Source organism: Hemitrygon akajei, chromosome 18 (assembly GCF_048418815.1).
Source record: "Hemitrygon akajei chromosome 18, sHemAka1.3, whole genome shotgun sequence".
NCBI classification, from domain to species: Eukaryota; Metazoa; Chordata; class Chondrichthyes; order Myliobatiformes; family Dasyatidae; genus Hemitrygon; species Hemitrygon akajei.
Window position 1 is genome coordinate 22,373,570 of NC_133141.1, and position 20,834 is coordinate 22,394,403.

General features: G+C 44.1%; 1 protein-coding gene across 5 annotated transcripts in view; it reads left to right on the forward strand.

Annotated features, from left to right (window-relative positions):
• The window catches only part of LOC140741182 (formin-like protein 3), a 174,168-nt gene that overhangs the window by 112,189 nt on the left and 41,145 nt on the right, over positions 1-20,834 (forward strand). For all 5 annotated transcript variants that reach the window (XR_012102021.1, XR_012102020.1, XM_073071057.1 and 2 more), the window contains 6 exons: positions 1,745-1,819; positions 3,382-3,492; positions 6,891-7,040; positions 8,788-8,889; positions 9,859-10,114; positions 18,628-18,717. Coding sequence is in view for 3 of the 5 variants with exons in the window: in XM_073071057.1 (XP_072927158.1) it covers positions 1,745-1,819; positions 3,382-3,492; positions 6,891-7,040; positions 8,788-8,889; positions 9,859-10,114; positions 18,628-18,717 (784 nt within the window). In the remaining 2 variants the exon portion in view is untranslated. The remainder of the gene's footprint in view (positions 1-1,744; positions 1,820-3,381; positions 3,493-6,890; positions 7,041-8,787; positions 8,890-9,858; positions 10,115-18,627; positions 18,718-20,834) is intronic.

The following is a 20,834-nucleotide window of genomic DNA, read 5'->3' on the forward strand; positions in this document are numbered from 1 at the left end:
AATTAGGGCAGCCACAATACAGGTTCAGCATCAAGGACACAAATGTGAAGCCTGCACAGGCAGTCCATCAGGTCTGGCTGTCTCTGGTGCTGCCGCCAGTGACCATTTATATCAATGCCAGGCAGGTTTTCCTTCCAAAGACCTGGGCACGTAGGAGACGAGTGTGTCTGCTGCAGTACACACTGGTTGTAGCCTGTTGAGCTTCATTACATTAAAGTTCTCCTTCCTACTCTGTGCTCTTGTTTATTTGCCCAAAGTTCTCATATTCTTCTACAACATAGAAGAAGGAAGTAGGCCACTTGGCCTATCAAGTCCGTGCCAAGCTCACAAAACAATCTGATTTTTCAACTTATTTCCAAGCAACCTATTCTCCCTCATCTCTCTGATTCTCCTGCAGTCATCTACACTAGGGGCAAATATAAATAAAGACAGACAATTCTGGCTGCACTCAGCAGGTCAGGCAACATCTCTGGTAAGAGAAACAGAATTAACATTTCAGGTTGAAGACACTTCATCAGAACCGGGAGAGAGAAACAAGTTTTGTTTTACTCTTTCCCAGTTCTGTTAGAGGGTTTATTAATCAGAAACCTTAACTCAGTTTCTCTTCCACAGACACAGCATTTTCTATTTTTATTTCAGATTTCTAGCATCTGTAGTTTTTTTTTGTTTTTCATGTACTAGAGGCAATTAACATTAGCCAATTAACTTTGGAATGTGGGAGGAAAGCAGAGCATTTGGAGAAAACTTGTTTGGTCACTGGGAGAACATGCAGCCTGATGCATTTATCACAGGAGGTCAGGGTCGAACCTGGGTCACTGGAGCTATGAAGCAGCAGCTCTACAAACTGTATCATTGTGCTACCCCCAGTTCTTCAGCTTTACATTAATCAGGATCAATGCTAATCAGTTTTCCTAGTTTAACCACAGGTAGGATATGAATTTATTGCTTTCCTTCAACAGGACTGCAGCTCATATGTCAGGGGGTATGACAAACATTAGCTTTCCCTCTCTCTCTTACGTTGATCTGTTTTCTTTTTGGCTAAGAAATAGTAAAGGTCAAACCTAATCCTAACCCTCAGATGATAGAAGATCAGACTTTTAATCTGAGGTCCAATGGCTCAAATCCCTGTTCGGGTTAGGTTTCAGGTCATAATTGTTCAGAGAGATATTGGATTGAAAAATTACAGATCCAATTACTAAATGGTATGACCCAAATATAATTAAGATAAATACAGGCAGACATAAAAGTGAACCTTCCAAAATAAATTGGTCTGACAGGCAGACAGGAATGAAATTAGTCCCTATAATGAACTGGTGTATTCAGTGCCCCGTAATAGAATAACAGAAATGCACTTATCCCTTAAACAAACCCTGCACTTTGATCTCCCAAGACATACCCTTGAGCCATGGATTAATGAGTAGGTCACCCTGACTTCAAACCCTGCCCTGAAACACCGAAATACCTAATCCTATGCTATAATATTGCTAGAAGCTTTATCTTAATGCTACGTGTGTTCAATAGCATAGGCCGTCTTTTTGGGAAATGATGTATTTATTCTCATTCTCCGCCCCTCTGAGCTGGATAAGTCCACATGGAGTTAGACTGAGGGCAGTGAAGATATGGACTGAATCAAAGGGATAGTTGCCAGTGAAGCTAAATTATGGGTGACAATGAGAACAAACACAAGAGGGACAATTGTCCTGCTTACAAGTTTGCACCCTAATCCTGGTTCTTTAATTTTTAGGTGTGCAAAGAAAAGCATCGCTTCGAGAACCTGATGGAATATTTTCGGAATGAAGACACCAACATAGATTTCATGGTGAGGTTTGGAAAGGTCCTCTCCTTATTCCAGCTTTGGATGGGACAGGGGGCTGTCAATCAATGACTTTCTGGCTCTTATTTGCCTCTCGTGAGGATTCATGCCAAAAAAGGCTGCAATATGGGAAGCAGAGATATTCATTAGGAAATTCTGTATCTTTGTGAAGGTTTTCTGGTTGGATAAAAGCTAGAATGGAGTTCAGTAACAACTACTTGCACTTTTGCACGAAAGAAATAGTTACAGAATTGGGATGGGACAATTCAAGATGACCAAAAGCTTGGCCAAGAAGCATGTGGGGACGTAGGTGGGAAGAACTGTTTTCAACTTCGTAGCTGCCCCCAGCACACCCTCAGATGTGTTGGTTGTTAATGCAAAAGGCATTAACCACCAACTTGAACCTTGAATCTTGAAACCTGTGCTGCCATTTGCTGTCACTACTGTGAGGGCTACATGGGCTGTCAGTGAGAATGGAAGGATCCAATAGATTAGACGTGGTGTCGTATGATTAAGATTTCATTAGCAGTAATGTAAGCAAGTGTGCCTTCCAGATGCAGTACATGGAGAGTTTGTGGATCTGTAGAAGGGTGAATCTGATCATCTCTTGCTTCACTGGCGGGCAGGAGTAAGAGTTGAGTTCTGAGCTGGAGATGGGGTTGGTTCAGAACTGACCAAAAGGGTGGAGTGATTAACACAGTCTGTTAATGTCCTCTATTTACTTTAAATAGAGTAGCATGTTTTATTATTTAAACATTCAGATTTGTAGTTTATATCAATGCTGCGCCTTGTGGCAACTTTGCCATTTCTTTCGAATTTGTCTTTTTGTTTAATTACGAGGCCGAGTTGCTAGCTTGACATTCAACCCAGTATGGACTGAAAGCGTGCAAGGAGCCGGCTGAATTTGAACCTTGAAGTCCGGAACACATGCCACTACACCGCCATCCAGCTTATACTGTATCAATGTTGACCAATTTGTTATTAATATCATGTACTCTGTTTCCAATCCTTTCATTTTGTAGGTTGTTATCATCCAATTTACAATATGTGTAGGAGGATACGAGCCTTTGGATTGGAAACATAGTACACAAATTAATAATTATCATAGGACCATGGACCCTTCCAGCAAGGCAGAAGGTCATCCTAGCACTTGTGCCTGTGCTAATCCTTTTGAGAAAATGGTGCAATGAGACATACAGCCTTCAATTTCCTTTCCTTTATTGATTTATATTCAGGTTAATTTATTTCCGTAAGCATCAGAGTGCAATGAAAGTCTTTGCTTGTATGAAGCTTACAGAGTAAACTGTATTCTTAAGTAATAATAAATACAACATTATATACAGCGGCAGTGCAAAGCAACAGAATGGTACAAGCATTGTAGTGTAGGTACCAAGATTATAGCACAATTATTTATCCAAGTCCCATTTGAAATTTATCGTTTAATCTCCTTCCACGTTGCATTTCACACCTTCATGAGACTTGTCTTTAACTCTGCAACTCAGTGCTGCATGTTAAGTTACTCTGACATCGCCATTAAGGTCTGTTGCTTTCCCCATGCTCTCTGCCAGGTGGCGTGCATGCAGTTCATCAACATCGTGGTTCATTCTGTTGAGGACATGAACTTCCGCGTCCACTTGCAGTTTGAATTCACCAAACTTGGTCTGGACGAGTTCCTGGAGGTGAGTGTGGAGGAACATCATTATGCAATGGCAGAACACAGTGCTGGTGATCATGGTGACTCCTTACTTTGTTTCACGACCCCCTTTCTTCCCAAGGACAGGAATACTGAAGCCAGTGGTCAGTTCTCTCCAACCCCCTCAAAGTGAGTCATAAAGCCCCCAGAGATGAGCATGGTTGATTGCTACACTCGGTGTGTCAACTTTGCATGACTGCTAGCTAACTGTTGGCTGGGAAGATCAGCAGGATTGTCAGTGTCACGATCGTCCTGTACCAGTGCAAGCTAACCCTGGGCTGCTTCAAGTCAGCCTTCATCTCTTAAAGGGGAGCTTCACTGTGGATGGATCAGATGGTAGAAGTCAATGAAGAATTGAATCTGACCCTGGAAACAGTCACAAGTAGCACAACACTGGAGATGTTGGGTCCTGACTCTGGAGGAGGAGCAATGTCCTGTATCCACAGGGCCAGGAGCCCCTACAGACACAAGGTCAGCAGGCAGAGGCAGCACATATCCAAGGATGTCAAGGCCAGCAGGCCAGCCCATGTACCTGAATGCATTGCTGCAAGTTCAATGCCCTAACATGAGTGGTCAAGGTCAATGGTGGACCTTCAGACCCCAGATCCTGTTAACTTTAGAACAGAGATGAGAAGGAGTTTCCTTAGGCAGAGGGTGGTAATCTTTGGAATTCATTGCCAGGTTAATGGATATATTTAAAGCAGAGCTTGATAGGTTCTTGATTAGGTAGGGTGTCAAATGTTACAGGGAGAAGGCAAGAGGATGGGGTTAACAGGTAAAATAAATTAGCCATGATCGAAAGACAGAGCAAACATGATGGGCCAAATGGCCTAATTCTGCTCCTGTGCCTTATGGTCTAACTGCTCCATCAGCCTTGCTCCACTATTCAGTGGACCAGATGTCTGACACTGCCGTGAAAGCTCTGTCAGGACTCAGCTCGTGTTCTCCAAATGCAGACCCAGTCCTTCTGCAAACCTCATGCCACAGCTCACACGCATGGCCGGACATCCAACCGCGAGAGGCCAATCCCCCAAACACGTTGCAAGGTTCACAGTCGTGCTCTTCCCTGTGTGGGGGACAATGTGGCCCAGAGACAGCAAGAGGGGAGCAGAGGGACACGGGCTGCCTGTGCATCCAAATCCTCTGAAGGAGACAGGGTTGTGCCAGTGACTGCTGAAGAGGACAGTAGTCTCAAATCTGGAGCAAAGTTCCAAAATGACAGCATTGGCATCAAATCAGTGTTTCATGCAGATTGAGAATTAGCTGCTCCCCATAATTGTAGTGCTTAAACATTCCTTGTATAGTATAGCCATTATTTGGGACTCCTCACAGTGTTTATACAGAAAAAGTGTTAATAATCCCAATTCCTTGCACAATAGGTCTTGTCGTCCAGTTTTATAATGTCCTTTCTTACCTTAAACCCTCGCTTTGGAAATTTTTTGTCCCAGTGTGTTAGTTAATCTGGTGCAGTTCACTTGGTGATATATAGAAGCACCATCCCCTGGGGAATGGCCAGCATTTCTAAACATTGCTCCAGCATAGTTACGTTCTGAGTATTTTGCCTTGAATCCAAATGTCTTGCTGGAAACGTTGATCAAAGGATTTTAGGATAAGTTCAACAAATAAAATATTTGAGGCTGGAAATTGTTCCAGACTAAAGTAGGGTTGTGGGTCATGCTAATGCTGTTTACGAAGGTCATATAAAAAGTGAAGTTTTGTATTGCGAAGTTCAGTGAACAATGCTGTAGATTTCCCAGGGTAACATCACACTGACACTGACCATTTCAGCAGAGTGTTTGCTGTTAATGTTCTCACAGCTGCCAGCATGTAGACCAGCAAATGTTGTCACTGCAGCCAGCTCTTAAAGGGACACCACGGTACCAGCTACACAAGAGTGCTGCTGCTGAATGGGTGGATGCTGCAGTGATGGTAGGAGAATGGAGGAGTGTTCCTAGGGAATCAGAGGGACTGGGACAAGCTGGCAAATGGAGGAGTGTTCCTAGGGAATCAGAGGGACTGGGACGAGCTGGCAAATGGAGGAGTGTTCCTAGGGAATCAGAGGGACTGGGACAAGCTGGCAAATGGAAGAGTGTTCCCAGGGAATCTGAGGGACCAGGACAGAGCCCAGTGTGCAAAGAGGTGATGATCTTCTAGTGCTCCTTGGGAGTGGTTGCCATGGAGATCTCTGTAAGGACGTGCAATCTCTGCATGTGTGTACACTGGGGTAATTGCAATGGAGGTGAATCTCTGTGCCCATTCTCCTGCTCCCGTGTGCTGAGGGACAAGTAGATGAAGTCTCTTCTCCTTGAGCATGGAGTCTGTGTGACCTTCTTAATGCAGCAGTGAGCAGCAAACTGTGGAATGTGGTAGAGATCAGCAGCAGCTAGCTCCTAAGGTCAGGAAACTGAGAGAGACCATAATCATTTTTTATTATCACTTAGTGATGCAGCTGGTAGAGCTGTTAAGAAAGTAGAACATAGAACATTAAAGCACAATAAAGGACCTTTAGCCCATGATGTTGTGCTGACATTTTATCCTACTCTACAATCAATCTAACCCTTCCTTCCTACATAAACCTTCATTTTTCTATCATCCATGTAGCTATTGAAGAAATTCCTAAATGTCCCTATTGTATCAGCCTCTACCACCACCCCAGGCAGCATACTCACCAGTCTGTGTGATAAACCTTGTGTTGTCTTGCAGCTCCAGTGACCTAAGTACGATCCTGACCTCAGGTGCTATCTGTGTGGAGTTTCCTCATTCTCCCTTTAGCCATGTGGCTTTCCCTGGGTTTTCCCATTTCCTCCCACATTCCAGACTTAAAGGTTGGTAGGTTAATTGACACCTGTAACTGTCCCTAATGTGTAGAAGGCAGGAGAATTAGGGGAGTTGATGAGAATGTGAGAGAGAATAGGTTACTGGGAACTAAGTGGAGGAATGGGAATGTTGGGATTGTTCTGTGAGTTGGCATAGATTCCATGAGCCAAATGGTTATTTCCTATATCATGAGGAAATACAGGAGATAAACCATGACCATAATCAAGCTATGAAATCCATTAAATAGTCCTGTAAGATGTCCCGCTGAAGGCATGCTCAAAAAGATAGCATGTTGCTTCCAAGAATGGCAGATTGTTAGTTTACACTCAAATTCAAGCAGTTTGAAGTCTTTCTTTTGTGCAGAGACTCCAAAATGACCAGATATGTAAGGGTGGAAAATTCCCTTATGCTCAACACAACCTCGAAGCCCTTTAAATCAGCCTTCCTTATTCCACACAATATCAATGGCATTATCACCCTTTCACTCCTGCTTTGGAAGTCAGAGAGCATTACAGCCTGTTATTGCATCCCTAATAATGGTTTCAATTGGCTTCCACCCCACCTCAGAAATCGAAGCACACGGAGAGCGATAAGCTCCAGGTTCAGATCCAGGCGTACCTGGATAACGTGTTTGATGTGGGTGGTCTACTCGAGGATGCCGAAACCAAGAATGCAGCCTTGGAGAAGGTAGATGAACTGGAAGAGCACATGTCGCACGTGAGTGAATTCTTTGTGACCTTGTTCTCTGACCCTTCTCCCTTATGCGTGACAATCTGGCAGTTTTCGTTGCGGTGAAAGCGTCAACTCAAATTGAATCAGTTTGCGTGCTGGCGAAGGCAGGTGGGGCTTCAGTTTAAGTCTCTTCCAAAATTTGGCACCAATAACAGAGCGCTATCTAAGTGTGATTCTGTGAAGCAATTATTTGTAGCTATGTCCTGCTCTGGCCTCTTACCATCTCCCATATAAAGACATAGTGGACTAATTCCTATCATGAGCTATTTACAAACATACACATTAGGCACAGGAGGAGGCCAGTTGACTTCTCCACTCTGGTAAAGTGAGACTTGAAGACTCAATCTTGTGACTTTGGCATAAGATTGTGATGATAGGTGAGATTTGGGTTGGGACAGCATAAAAGTAGGTAATAGGAGATTAATTGTCTTTTTTTGAGCTCACTGGGGTTTGAAATTTGATCATTTAAAACTAAGTGCGGAGTCAGGCAAACACTATGATTTGGCAAACAGATAGGAAGATGTGAAGTAACTGGTTGCAGCTCAGTTGTGTTCTCGTCTCATACCATCTCCCATATAAAGTCATAACAGACTGATTATTGTCACTGGCTTTTTAGGATGGGAACTTCTGCCCACAACTTTCCATCAGGAACAAAATTATGCACTCACTGTTCTAAGAAGCTTGCCTATTATGCCTATAAGCTTACAGATGATAAATCTTTAAAGCAGAGGGAAACCCTCTGAAGGATAAAAAATAGATTTGCTTATGCTTCCCTTGCTTATGATTCTGCAGAGGCGATTCCCACAGTGAGATGTAGAATTACAGATACGTTATCCGTGGCTTGTTACTATACTAAGTCCTCAGTAGTCACTGACGTGTTCTTTATGGATCTGCTTATTTAAAGGTCTGCCATGTTTTGCTGGATGTTCTGGTGTACACTATATTGTGTGATTCCACACAATATACAGAGTCCTGGCCTCTGAAGTCAGATGCATTTACTTTCTTATGCTGCCAAGCAGTGAATTATCAATAGTCGATGTGTAGCTGGAACTAGGGTTGGGAACATCACAGATCAGGCATCATGGGTTGGTTTGCAGTTGGAACTAGGGTGGGGAGCGATAGTTTGGACTAGCCAAAACCTACATATAAATTGCTTTATCCATCACCTTCCCACTTGTGCTTCTCTTACCCCCCCCCCCCACCTTCTTATTCTAGCATCTTCCCCCTTCCTTTCTAGTCCTGGTGAAGGGTCTTGGCCCGAAGTGTCAGTTTACTCCTCTCCATGGATGCTGCCTGCTGAATTCCCCCAGCATTTTGTGTGTTGCTCTGGATTTCCAGCCCTGGAGGGGTTGACCACATTATATTACTGCAGCCTTAGTGTCATTGCTGGCAGCTTTAGTGGTACCTATGTTTTATTTATGTTACCTGTGGGAAATCTATACCAATATCCCTTGCTAGTAATGAGGACTTATTGGGTCCATAATACACCATTCCTATGTTCCACCTTAAGACTTTCTGGGAATGCAATTTAAATGTTTATCTGGAGGTAGACCAGATACACTGGTAAGAAAATCCTGTTGTAGTGGCACTTTTAACCATCTAGAATGTCAGGATCTGTGCTTTCAGCTGAATTGTATCTTAAGTAGTTACAACTGGACATCCGGCAAGTAACATGGCCATTCTGGGAACGGGTTTGTTTCATATGGATTGAAACTCTTATCTTTCAACCCAGTTAACAGAGAAGCTGCAGGAACTGGAGAATGAAAACATGATGAGGGTGGCAGAACTGGAAAAGCAGTTACTCCATCGAGATAACGAACTGGCAACGATTAAGGTACGGCCTGCTGGCTGGGATTGGGCAGGGTCAGCGGGCTGCTGAAATCTCAGTTTACCAGAGACAGCAAGCTTGTACAGAGCAATAGCTGTCGTTCTGAGGACTGACTTGCACTTGCCTTCAGTTTCCAGTGAGGGCAACAGAATTGCACAAACCTTTAAGGGAATATATGAGCTAATTAATGGCTGAACATGTAAGTTCATGATTACTTTCTTTGTGATGGTTAGGGCTCCTTGTACCATAGATGGTATACTGTAAGTTTCAATAAAAACCTGGGCTTCAAAAGTAGGTCCTTTGGATGTAGGTTACCAGAAACCTGGATTGCTGATGCTGAGGGCGAGTCCAAATCCCACCATTTCAACTGGGGAACTACCTTAAATAATTAAATAAATAAATCTGGAATTTCAAATAAAAATGAGGTTGGACTCCATAATGGCAAGCATGAAACCACTCTAGTTCATTCATGTTGTCCAGGGAGGGAAATCTGGCCTCATCACCCAGACCAACCCATGTGATAGACTCTGTACTGCCTCCTTAGTTCAGAGGCAATTAGAAGAGGAAATGAATCACTCCCAACGTCAGTGATGTCCACGCTCTGTGAATGAATACATTTAAATTCACAATCTTTGATACAGTTCTCCGTACCAGAGCCTGGAGCCTTTTAATGAATTAACACTGGCTGGTCAGAAATTGGGTTAAGGGCACTCCACTTTTTCAGCTCCTGGCTGGTTATCATTGACCAGGTGGCTTGCATAGACCACTTACCACCTCTGGATGGGGAGGATCTGCTCTTGGACAGATGCAGTAGGTTAGCCACCAGATATGGTTTGACTGCAGTTTGCCATTCATGTCAACTGTAAGACCACAAGACATACATAGGAGCATAATTGGGCCACTCAGCCCATCAAGTTTGCCGTGCCATTCTCCTGCCCTCTCCCCGTAACCTTTGACACCTTTATATCCTGACAGGAGACCTACAAAGATGCCAGCAGCCAGGTGCACACCTTGCGAAAGATGATCAAAGAGAAGGAGGAGGCTTTCCAACGGCAGTTTCACCTGGGGAGGCAAATGGCCGACCTGCAGCATGGGTCCACTGGGGATTGCCCAGATGGAGATCCAATCACTCTGTCTCGATCTTCCATGGATTCGGATCTGAGCCGAAGCATTCCTGCATCGTCCGCGCCCCCAACCCCTCCTCCACCACCAATAGCCCCACCACTACCAGGTAAAGTTGGGTGCTTACCATTCGCAGAAACCAAGTGGGTGGAGTGTGTCCTGAAGTTATGTGGGGCTGCTGATTGCTGGAGTTGAAGTGGTCCATTCTTACCCCATGAGATTTGAAACTTCCAGGTCTCCTATCCCACAGAAAACTGCATATACCCATGGACCCCTGCCTTTTCTGGGTGCAATGCTGCCAGCTAAACCAGGGCGGCATGGCTTAGTTGATTCACTGAGGTGTATGGGAGTGAGATAGATTGTCTAATTTAGTGGTGTCAGAACAACAACCTTGCACTCAACGTCAGTAAGACCAAGGAATTGATTGTGGACTTCAGGAAGGGGAAAGTCGAGGGATCACACATACCAAAGGGGTCAGCAGTGAAAAGAGTGAGCAGTTTCAAGTTCCATGGCATCACCGTCTCTGAACATCTATTCTGGGCCCAACGTATTGATGCAATTATGAAGAAGGCACACCAAAGGCTATATTTCATTTAGGGCTTGAGTGATTTGGTATGTCACCGAAGACTCGCAAGTTTCTACAACTGTACTGTGGGCAGGTGGGGCTCAACAGCCTTGGAGGGCAGCCCACCTGGGAGAAGGAAAACTCTGATTTTAAACCTCTGCTGCCTTGCGGCCATACCCACTCATGGGAAAGGCTTCGGGAGTGAACCCCAAGGAAGAAATCCGGAGCCGGGGTCCCTAAGGCAGTTTGATATTGTTTACAGCTTCACTCTGGCAACCTCTGTGATGACACTGGTGCCAAGCTGTATCAGTGCTTGCCCTTCCCTTAGACTACATCAGTGACGTGGAGAGGGGTAACCCACTGCATGGGCAACAGCCGGTTCTTCAAATCTTCCCGCCCAGGCTTGCGCCCTGGAGAGGACACAGTCCACCAGAGGCACAAACCCATCATCCCCTGCGATTGATGGCTGCCTACTACTGTGGGGAGTATTCCAGCTGGTTGCATTACCATCAGGTATGGAGGGGCCAATCACAGGATCGGAAAAAGCTGCAGAGTGTTGTAAACTCAGCCAGCTCCATCACAAGCATCAGCTCCCCCATCGTCGAGGACATCTTCAAAAGATAATGCCTCAAAAAAGGCGTCACACGTCAATAAGGACCCCTCCGCCTGGGACGTGTCCTCTTCTCATTTGTACACAAGTTTCACAATACATATATACTGTATGTCAGTGATAATAACTCTGATTCCAATTTTGATACAATGTTAGACCCATTTGATTGGTGACATTGGAGCACAAGATTAGATTAGGTCATTGGCTACCTAGGGCGGAACACCTGTCACTTGAGTCAAAGGGTTGCTGTATGATTTGGCAATAGAGTTCAAGTTCAAATTTATTCTCATGGACGTACAGGCGCAGAGTATAATTGCAATGAAATTTATCTTTTTGTGGCAGCAGCATAGTACATTAAAAAAAAGACAAACATGAGTTAACATACTGTAAACTGAAGCATAAATTATAAATAAATAATATATGAGAAAATAAAAATAACATTAGTGCAAGTAGGGGGGAATATAATCTGAGGTACTGTTAGGGCCTTTCAGGTCAGTTCAAGAACCTGATGGCAGTCGGAAGAAGCTGTTGCTGAACCTTGAGGTACAGGACTTCAGGCTCCTGCACTTCCTGCCTGATTGGAGTGTTGAGAAGAGGGCATGTCCCAGATGGTGAGAGGCCCTGACGATGGGTGTCGCTTTCCTAAGAGATCACCTTTCGAAGATGTCCTCGACGGTGGGGAGAGCTGTACCCATGATGAAGCTGCCTGAGTCTACCAGGCTCTGTATTCCCGTGTTTTGGAGCTCCCACACCAGGTCATGCTGCAACCAGCCGGAATGCTCGCCACTCTACATCTGTAGAAGTCTGTCAAAGAAAGTAGAAAGCGTGGAAGTGTATTAGGAATTGTAGGGCAAACTTCTAAATTTCCTTTAAGACTCCCACTTCCCTGCATTGTTAATGCCCAGCCCCCTAGCTCATCTGATTGAGTCTCAGTGATCTCAACTTGTTCTCCCAGTCAATATTTACCCTCACTCAGTTTTCAAAGAGAAACAAACTTTTGAGCATGGACTACACAGTCTTACAGCACATAGTCAGATAATGGCCTAGCTCTATCTCAGGTGATTTGACAACCGGGGAGGAAACTTTAATAAGGAAGATCATTCTGAGTAAACAGGAATGTAGAGTCGAGGTTACACACAGATCATATTAAATGTAGTGAGTGACCTACTTGGTTCCTAATCCGTTACATATTTGTCTGCCATCTACTGTATATCAACTCTTGCTCTCCATGACTGCACTAATTGTCTCTTCCACCAGCATTGTTTCAGTCTCAGCACACTACCTGATTCTGTTAAATCTTTAGTGTAACAGGATGCCAGGGCACTCCACTTTGCTCCTTTATTAATCCCGAGAACCCCTGGGATTTGAAACTTCATCATGGTAAACATTTCCTGAGATTCCCTTCATGGTCCCGGCAACTTCAACCCCCTTACCTTGAAGTCTTCCCTTTATTACCCCCCCCCCCCCCGTCTTTAATCTTTTCTCTTCACTTAAATTCCTCCCAAAAGCCACATAATCTACCTTGCCCTTTCCAAAGCATGCATTAGGTTGTGGGGCATGGCAGCTTCTGATGCTTGCCTACAATCTGCCTGAAATTAGTTTTCAAACTCAGTAAGTCTGGATGTCATCAGTGCCCCTGTCCTCTGAGAAATATGAAGGTACCATATCTCTGCCTTACCGCTACACATCACTATGATGAGATCAGTTCAGCAATGTCAGAGTCAATACCCAGCACTTACTTAAATAATTACCTAATTTGCATTCTTAACTAATTAAGACCATAAAAAATGGGAACAGAATTAGGCCATTCAGCCCATCAAACTTGCTCTGCCATTTGATCTTGGCTGATCCATTTTCCTCTCAACCCTATTATCCTGCCTTCTCCCTTTAACCTTTCACGCCCTGACTTATCAAGAACCTATCAACCTCCGCTTTGAATATACTCAATGACTTAGCCTCCACAGCCGACTGTGGCAACAAATTCTATAGGTTCAGCACACTTTGGTTGAAGAAATTCTTCTTCATCTTTATTCTAAATGAATTTCCCTCTATTCTGAGGTGGTGCCCTCTGGTCCTAGACTCCCTAGCTATAGGAAACATCCTCTCCACATCCACTAAACTTTCTAACATTTGATAGGTTTCAATGAGATTCCCCCCCCCGCATTCTTCTAAATTCAAACAAGTATAGGCCCAGAGCCATCAAATCCTCTTCATATGATAAGCTTTTCAATCCTGGAATCAGTTTTGTGAACCTTCTTTGAACCCTCTCCAATATCAGCACATCTGTTCTCAGATAAAGAACCCAAAATTGGTCCCAATGCTCCAAGTGAGGCCTCGCCAATGCCATATAAAGCCTCAGCAGTATATCTTTGTCTTTATATTTTAGTCCTCTCGAAATTAATGCTAACATTGCATTTGCCTTGGCAAAACACACAAAATGCTGGAGGAACTCAGTAAGTCAGGCAGCATCTATGGAATAAACAGCCGATGTTTCGGCCCGATACACATCTTCAGGACTGGAAAGGAAGGGGGAAGACACCAGAATAAAAAGGTGGGGGAAGGGGAAGGAGGATAGCTAGAAGGCAATAGATGAAGCCAAGTGGGTAGGGAAGATAAAGGGCTGGAGAGGAAGGAATCTGATAGGAGAGGAGAGTGGACCATAGGAGAAAGGGAAGGAGGGGGGGGACCCATGGGGAGGTGATAATCCTCTGGAAATGAATGCTAACATTACATTTGCCTTCCTCACCACCGACTCAACCTGCAAGTTAACCTTTAGGGAATTCTACACGAGGACTCCCATGTCCCTTTGCACCTCTGATTTTTGAATTTTCTCCCTGTTTAGAAAATAGTCTACACCTTTACTCCTTCTACCAAAGTGCATAACCATTCACTTCCTGACACAGTATTCCATCTGCCACTTCTTTGCCCATTCTCCTAATCTGTCCAAGTCCTTCTGCAAACTCCCTGCTTCCTTATCACTACCTGCCCCTCCAGTTATCTTCCTATCATCTGCAAATTTGGCCACAATGCCATCAATTCCAGCATCCAAATCATTGACGTTCCACGTAAAGTGTTCCCGGTACCGACCCTTGTGGAACACCACTAGTCACTGACAGCCAATCAGAAAAGGCTCCCTTTATTCCCACTCTTTGGCTCCTGCCAATCAGCCAATCCTCTATCCATGCTAGTATCTTTCCTGTCTTATCTTGGTAATCAGCCTTACACACAGCTCCTTGTCAAAGGCCTTTTAAAATTCCAAGTACACAACATCCACCGATTCTCCTTTGTCTATCCTACTTGTGTCATTTCCTCAAAAAATTCCAACAGATTTTTCAGACAAGATTTTCTCTTAAGGAAACCATGCTGACTTTAGCCTATTTTATTATGTGCCTCCAAGTACCCTGAAACCTTATCTTTAAAAATCGACTCTAACATCTTCCCAACCACTGAGGTCAGGCTAAATGGCCTATAGTTTTCTTTCTTCTGCCTCCCTCCATTCTTGAAGAGTGGAGTGATATCTGCAATTTTCCAGTCCTCCAGATTCAAGCCAGAATCTAGCAAGATCTTGAAAGATCATTATTAATGTCTCCACAATCTCTTCAGCTTCCTCTTTCAGAACCTTGGAGTGTAGACCATATGATCTAGGTGACTTGTCTACCTTCAGACCTTTCAGTTTCCCAAGAACCTTCTCCCTCATAATAGCAACTACACTCCTTTCTGCCCCTTGACACTCTCAAACATCCAGCATACTGCTGGTGTCTGCCACAGTGAAGACTGTTGCAAAATACTTATTCAGTTCGTTCGGCATTTCTTTGTCCCCCATTACTACCCCTCCAGTGTCATTTTCCAGCAGTCCAATATCCACTCTCACCTCTCTTTTACACTTTATATATCTGAAAAATCTTTTTGTATCCTCTTTGACATTATTTGCTAGCTTAACTTAATATTTCATCTTTTCACTCCTTGTGACTTTTCTAGTTGCCATCAGATGGTTTTTGAAAGCTTCCCAATCCTCTAACATCCTACTTATTTTTGCTCTATTACATGCCCTCTCTTTTGGTTTCATGTTGGCGTTGACTTCCTTTGTCAGCCATGGTTGTGTCATCCTGCCTTTAGAATGCTACTACTTTTTTGGGATGTATCTGTACTGCACCTTCCATATTGCTCCCAGAAACTCCAGCCATTGCTGCTCTGCCATCATTCCTGCCAGTGTCCCCTTCCAATCAACTCTGACCAGCTTTTCTCTCATGCCTCTGTAATTCCCTTTACTCCACTGTAATACTGATACATCTGACTTTAACTTCTCCCCCTCAAACTGCAGGCTGAATTCTATCATAATATGTTCACTGCCTCCTTAGGGTTCCTTTACCTTAAGTTCCCAAATCAAATCCGGTTCATTACACAACACCCAACACAGAATAGCTGATCTCCTAGTGGGTTCAACCATGAGCTGCTCTAAAAAGTCATCTTGTAGGCATTCTACAACTTCTCTCTCTTGGGATTCAAAGTTAGCACTAACCTGCATACTGAAATCCCCCATGACTATCATAACATTGTCCTTTTGACATGTCTTTTCTATTTCTTGTTGTAATCTGTGGTCCACATCCCAGCTACTGTTGGGAGGCCTGTATATAACTCCCAACAGAATCTTTTTATCCCTTGTAGTTTCTTAACTCTAACCACAATGATTCTACATCTTCTGATCCTATGTTACCTCTTTCTAAGGGTTTGATTTCATTTTTTACTAACAGGGCCATGCAACCCCCCCCCCCCACCCCGCCCACCTGCCTGCCCTTTCGATACAACGTGTATCCTTGGATGTTAAGCTCCCAACTCTGATCCTCTTTCAGCCACGCCTCAGTGATGCCCACACATCATACCTGCCAATCTCTAACTGCGCTACAAGATCATCCACCTTATTTCATATACTGTGTGCATTCAAATATAACACCCCTCAGTCCTGTGTTCATCACCCTTTTTGATTTTCCGTTACACTTTAACTCATCTCACTGACTGCAGCGTTCCCTTAACATCTGCCTATCCTTCCTTAGTCTCACTACACACTGCATTTAGTTGTATATCATCTACCCATCCTCAATCTTATCACTGCATTCCCATCTCCCTGCCAAATTAGTTTAAACCCTCCCCAAAAGTTCTAGAAAGCCTGTCCACGAGGATATTGGTCAGATGTAGTCTGCCCCTTTTGTACAGGTCATACCTTCCACAGAAGAGATCCCAATGATGCAGAAATCAGAAACCCTCTCTCCTGCACCAGTTCCACAGTTATACATTCATCTGCCAAGTCATCCTGTTCTTACCCTCACTGGCACTTGGCACAGGCAGCAATCTGGAGATCACCACCCTGGCGATCCTGCTTTTCAGCTTTCTACCTGGTTCCCTAAATTCGCTCTTCAGGATCTCCTCCCTTTTCCTACCTGTATCATTGATGCCAATGTGCACCAAGACTTCTGGCTGATCACCCTCCCCCTTTAGAACGCTGTGGACCCAATCTGAGATGTCTCTGACCCTGGCACCTGGGAGGCTACATAACACCTGGGTATCTCTATCATGTCCAAAGACTCGTGTCTTCTCCTCTAACTATGGAATTGCCTATCACCATCAAGCAGTCCTCCTCTCCCCCTTCCCTTCTGAGCCACAGCCAGATTCATTGCCAGAGACCCTATCACTGCAGCACAGGGAATATTCTGCACTGGCTACACATTTCCTTTCCCTCTCCTGACTGTCACCCGGTTACCTGCCTCCTGCAACCTAGGTGTAACTACCTCCCTGTAGCTCCTGTTCATCACCTCCCTCATTCTCCCGTATGAGCCGAAGGTCATTGAGCTGTGATCCAGTTCATTGAGGAGTTGCACCTGTTGCAGATGTGGTTATCCTGGAGGTTGGCGGTATCCCAGAATTCCCACATCTTGATGGGAGTAGGCAGTTTAAATGGTTTGGCACAGAATAGATGGGCTGAAGGGACTGTTTCTACGCTGTACTTTTTATGGTTCTATGACTCTATCTCACACAAAGAACACAACTCATGTCCTGGAGCCATCCTCACTGCTCTATGTGCTAACAGAGGAAGATTAAAGAATAAGTAATTTACCAGATACTTACCTGGCCCAAAGCCTGATGAGCCAAAGTCTTCCCACTCCAATGCTGGTCCACTCACACAATGGCCGTTCTGCTTGTCCCTACCTCATTTTTATTTGCCTTTGCTAATGAATTGCAATCTGATTGGACTGCTGGAAAATATGACTTGATATATCTTTTGACTTCAGCTGAAGAGTTGGAAGGGGTCAGATGCGGCATGGAAGCTGCAGTAGGAAATCCCAAAGGATTTTAATTAATCCCAAAGAGGGAAGAATATATGCACACAGGGACAGAACAGGACATCTCCTCTGCCCTGGTTAATGAATGGGAGGAAACTTTGCCATTTTCCTAATAGTAGACTGATTGCATTGTGCCCTTGGTATCTGCTGATTTAGAGTCTGTGGATCCACCCAAAGCTCCACTTCAAACTTACTCCAGAGGCATGAAAAGAATGAGAACGTGTACCCTGCTTGCGAGGTCAGTCCACACTGTGGGCCAGGAATGCATCTGAAGTTAGGGTCCGGGAACCTTTTCATAATGTTAATCCCTACTTGGTCAGCTATCTCTCTCCTGGCACAGTGGTGCAGCTAGTATGGCTGCTGATTCACAGCTCCAGCAACTTGGGTTTAATCATGACCTCTGGTGATGTTTATGTGGAGTCTGCATGTTCTCCCTGTGACGATTTGGGCTTTCCCCTCGGTGCTCCAGTCTCCTCCCACCTCCCAAGGACATGCGGATTGGTAGTTAGTTGTCCGTTGTAGATTGTCTCTAGTATAGTTGGGTGAGTGGTAGAGTCTGGGGGGGGTGGGGTGTTGATTGAACATGTGGAATATAGGCTATAGGACAAAGTTAACGGAAATGGGATTGCTCTTTGAGCTGGCATAGACTGACTTCTTTTTTTATTGCATAAAGAAATCTGAAAATATAGAAAAGAGCACCAGCTTTTCCTGATGGTTGCACCCATTTTCCAAGTCGATTTTTGCAGCTTTACTAATGCCTCACTATGTAGGACCAGATTCCTAAGATTACCCTAAGCTGCTCGCATGAGTATTGTGTCGAGTAGGCCTCCTCATCATTGGCATTTCAAGGTGCCCCTCCACACTGCCTCAAACTGGGCATTGGGACAGTACAGGTGGTGCGGGGAGGGGGTTGTCAGTCAGATGGGAATTGGCAGGCATCTTGGTGATCCCACTTGCATTCCTCCTGATCTAACCACTTGTATGAGTGCACAGCAGTTAGGTTACTTGACCAGTCATTCAAGGGTCTGGACTAATGATTGAACCCCACCGCTGCAACTGGGGAATTTTAATTAATGTAATATATGGAATAAACTCTGAATCTCTTTCTACAGGTCAAGCCCCACCAGTGCCTCCTCCACCACCTGCAGCTCCTCCATTACCTGGTAGCTCTGTATCAGTGATTCTTAGCCATGGATTATCAGGTAATGGTCTTTGTATTTTATGAAGCAATGAGAAAATAGAAGATGTGGTGAAAGCAGGCCTATCTGTGCCGTGTTCTGCTGTTTGACATGACATGTGCTCTTTCTATTTCACTTAACTGATAATTGTGGTTGCTGCAGCAAGATAATATTTCTTGCCGTTATCATCTAATTTCCTTGTTTCCTGAAACTGCTGTCTCTCCTTATCAAAGTTCAATAAAGTTCAAAGTTCAAAGTAAAATATATTATCAAAGTACATACATGTCACCACATACAAACTGGAGATTAATTTTCCTCTGGGCTTACTCAACAAATCTATAGAATAGTAACTGTAAACAGGATCAATGAAAGAGCAAGAGCATAGAAGACAACAAACTGTTGAAATACAAATATAAATAAATAACGAGAGCGTGAAATAACAAGATAAAGAGTCCTTAAAGTGAGATCATTGGTTGTGGGAACATCTCAACAGATGAGTGTAATTATCCTCTTTTGTTCAGGAGCCGGATGGTTGAGGGGTTGTGACTGTTTTTGAACCTGGTGGTGGTGTCAGTCCTGAGGCACCTGTACCTTCTACATGAAGGCAGCAGTGAGAAAAGAGCATGGTCTGGGTGGTGTAGACAGTGTTTCATGTAGATGTGCTCTGTTGTTAGGTGGGCTTAACCCATTATGTACTGGACCTTAACTGTAACCTCTTCTAGTCCAACCAGCCTTAATAAACTTTAACCACCTACCACCTTCCCACCCAAAACTCTGGCCTCTTAATTTTCTTCAATTGCTATTGTGCCTCTGGCTACCAAAGTCTTAAACTCAGCAATTTCCTCCTTAAATCCCTCTATCTGCCTCTTCTCAAAAGGTTGCTGTTGCTTGAGTAATTTCCCTTTCCTTTCTTTTCCATTCATGGTTGGACATGGAACACCATCTGGGAACAACTCTGAGAGATTTCCATTAAAATAATGTAGCCTGAACAATTTTGTGTCCTTTCAGCCACTCTGCTTTTAGGGCTTAAAGTGAAGTTATATTCTCTGAAATTTAGAGAGAGGTTTGATCAAATTTTTAAGTTATAGAGGGGGCCAGACTGGGCAGGCAGAAAGAAACCATTTCCACTGGTCACAAGGTCTAAGACTAGGGGACAGAGCCTGAAAGTCAGAGCCAGGGTTTAGGATGTAGTTAGACAGCACTTCTACACACAGAAGGTGGTAGAAATTTGAAACTCCCTTCCACAGATGGCAATTATGTCAAATCCGATGTTAATTTTAAAGGCTATTTTTGTTAACCAATTTAATAGCAACATGGGGGAAACGAGGGTATAGAATTAGCACATGGAACAGCAGTTGAATGGTAGAAGTGGCTCAGAGGGCCAAATGACCTCTTGGTCAGATGATCACCCAGTCAGTAGTTTACTTGTCAGGAGGAAGGCTCTTTGATGCACCTTAAAGTACTTGGCCTGTATGCCCAATATTGCAGAACTTCCAATGAAAGAACTAGAGCTCTGCATGAACTTTAAGAGGGAACATTCATGGTGGAAGTACTTGAGAGGGGTTATGTTAAGAGATTTGTATTATGAATAAGTAACATGGGGAAAAAAATGTACTAGTGCTAGAAACATAAAAGGCGCAAATATTTTTACACAGAGCTTGTCAGGGTATGGTACACCTCAACTCAACCCACATTATAAAGAGCCAGTTCCCACATTTTGGAGGAAGTTGCTTGATGAAACCCACCAAAGCCAATGACGTAATGGTAGAAGAATAGATGGGACCAGTATGTAGTGGCATAGGCCAGATGGGTGAGAATGTCCATTTCTTTTTATTCTGTGTGTAGGTTGGTAGGAACATTGCTGGATTTCCAGAAATGCATCCAGTCTTTTTTCCTTCCCCATTACAGGTGACATTGCACCTGTCTATTCCAGACCTCACGCACCAGGCACCTTTGTATAATTAGTGTTGTGTACATCCTTTAGAGAACAGTGTAAAGGAGCGGATGGAATTGACAGGCCTTGATGTGAGTTCCCATTCTATGCCCCTGATCAACTTTACACCACGCAGTGTACGGGGTGGCTAGGTTCTACATGGTATCAGGGTTTAATGTGCTCTCAATGAGGCACAGTAAACCCACAC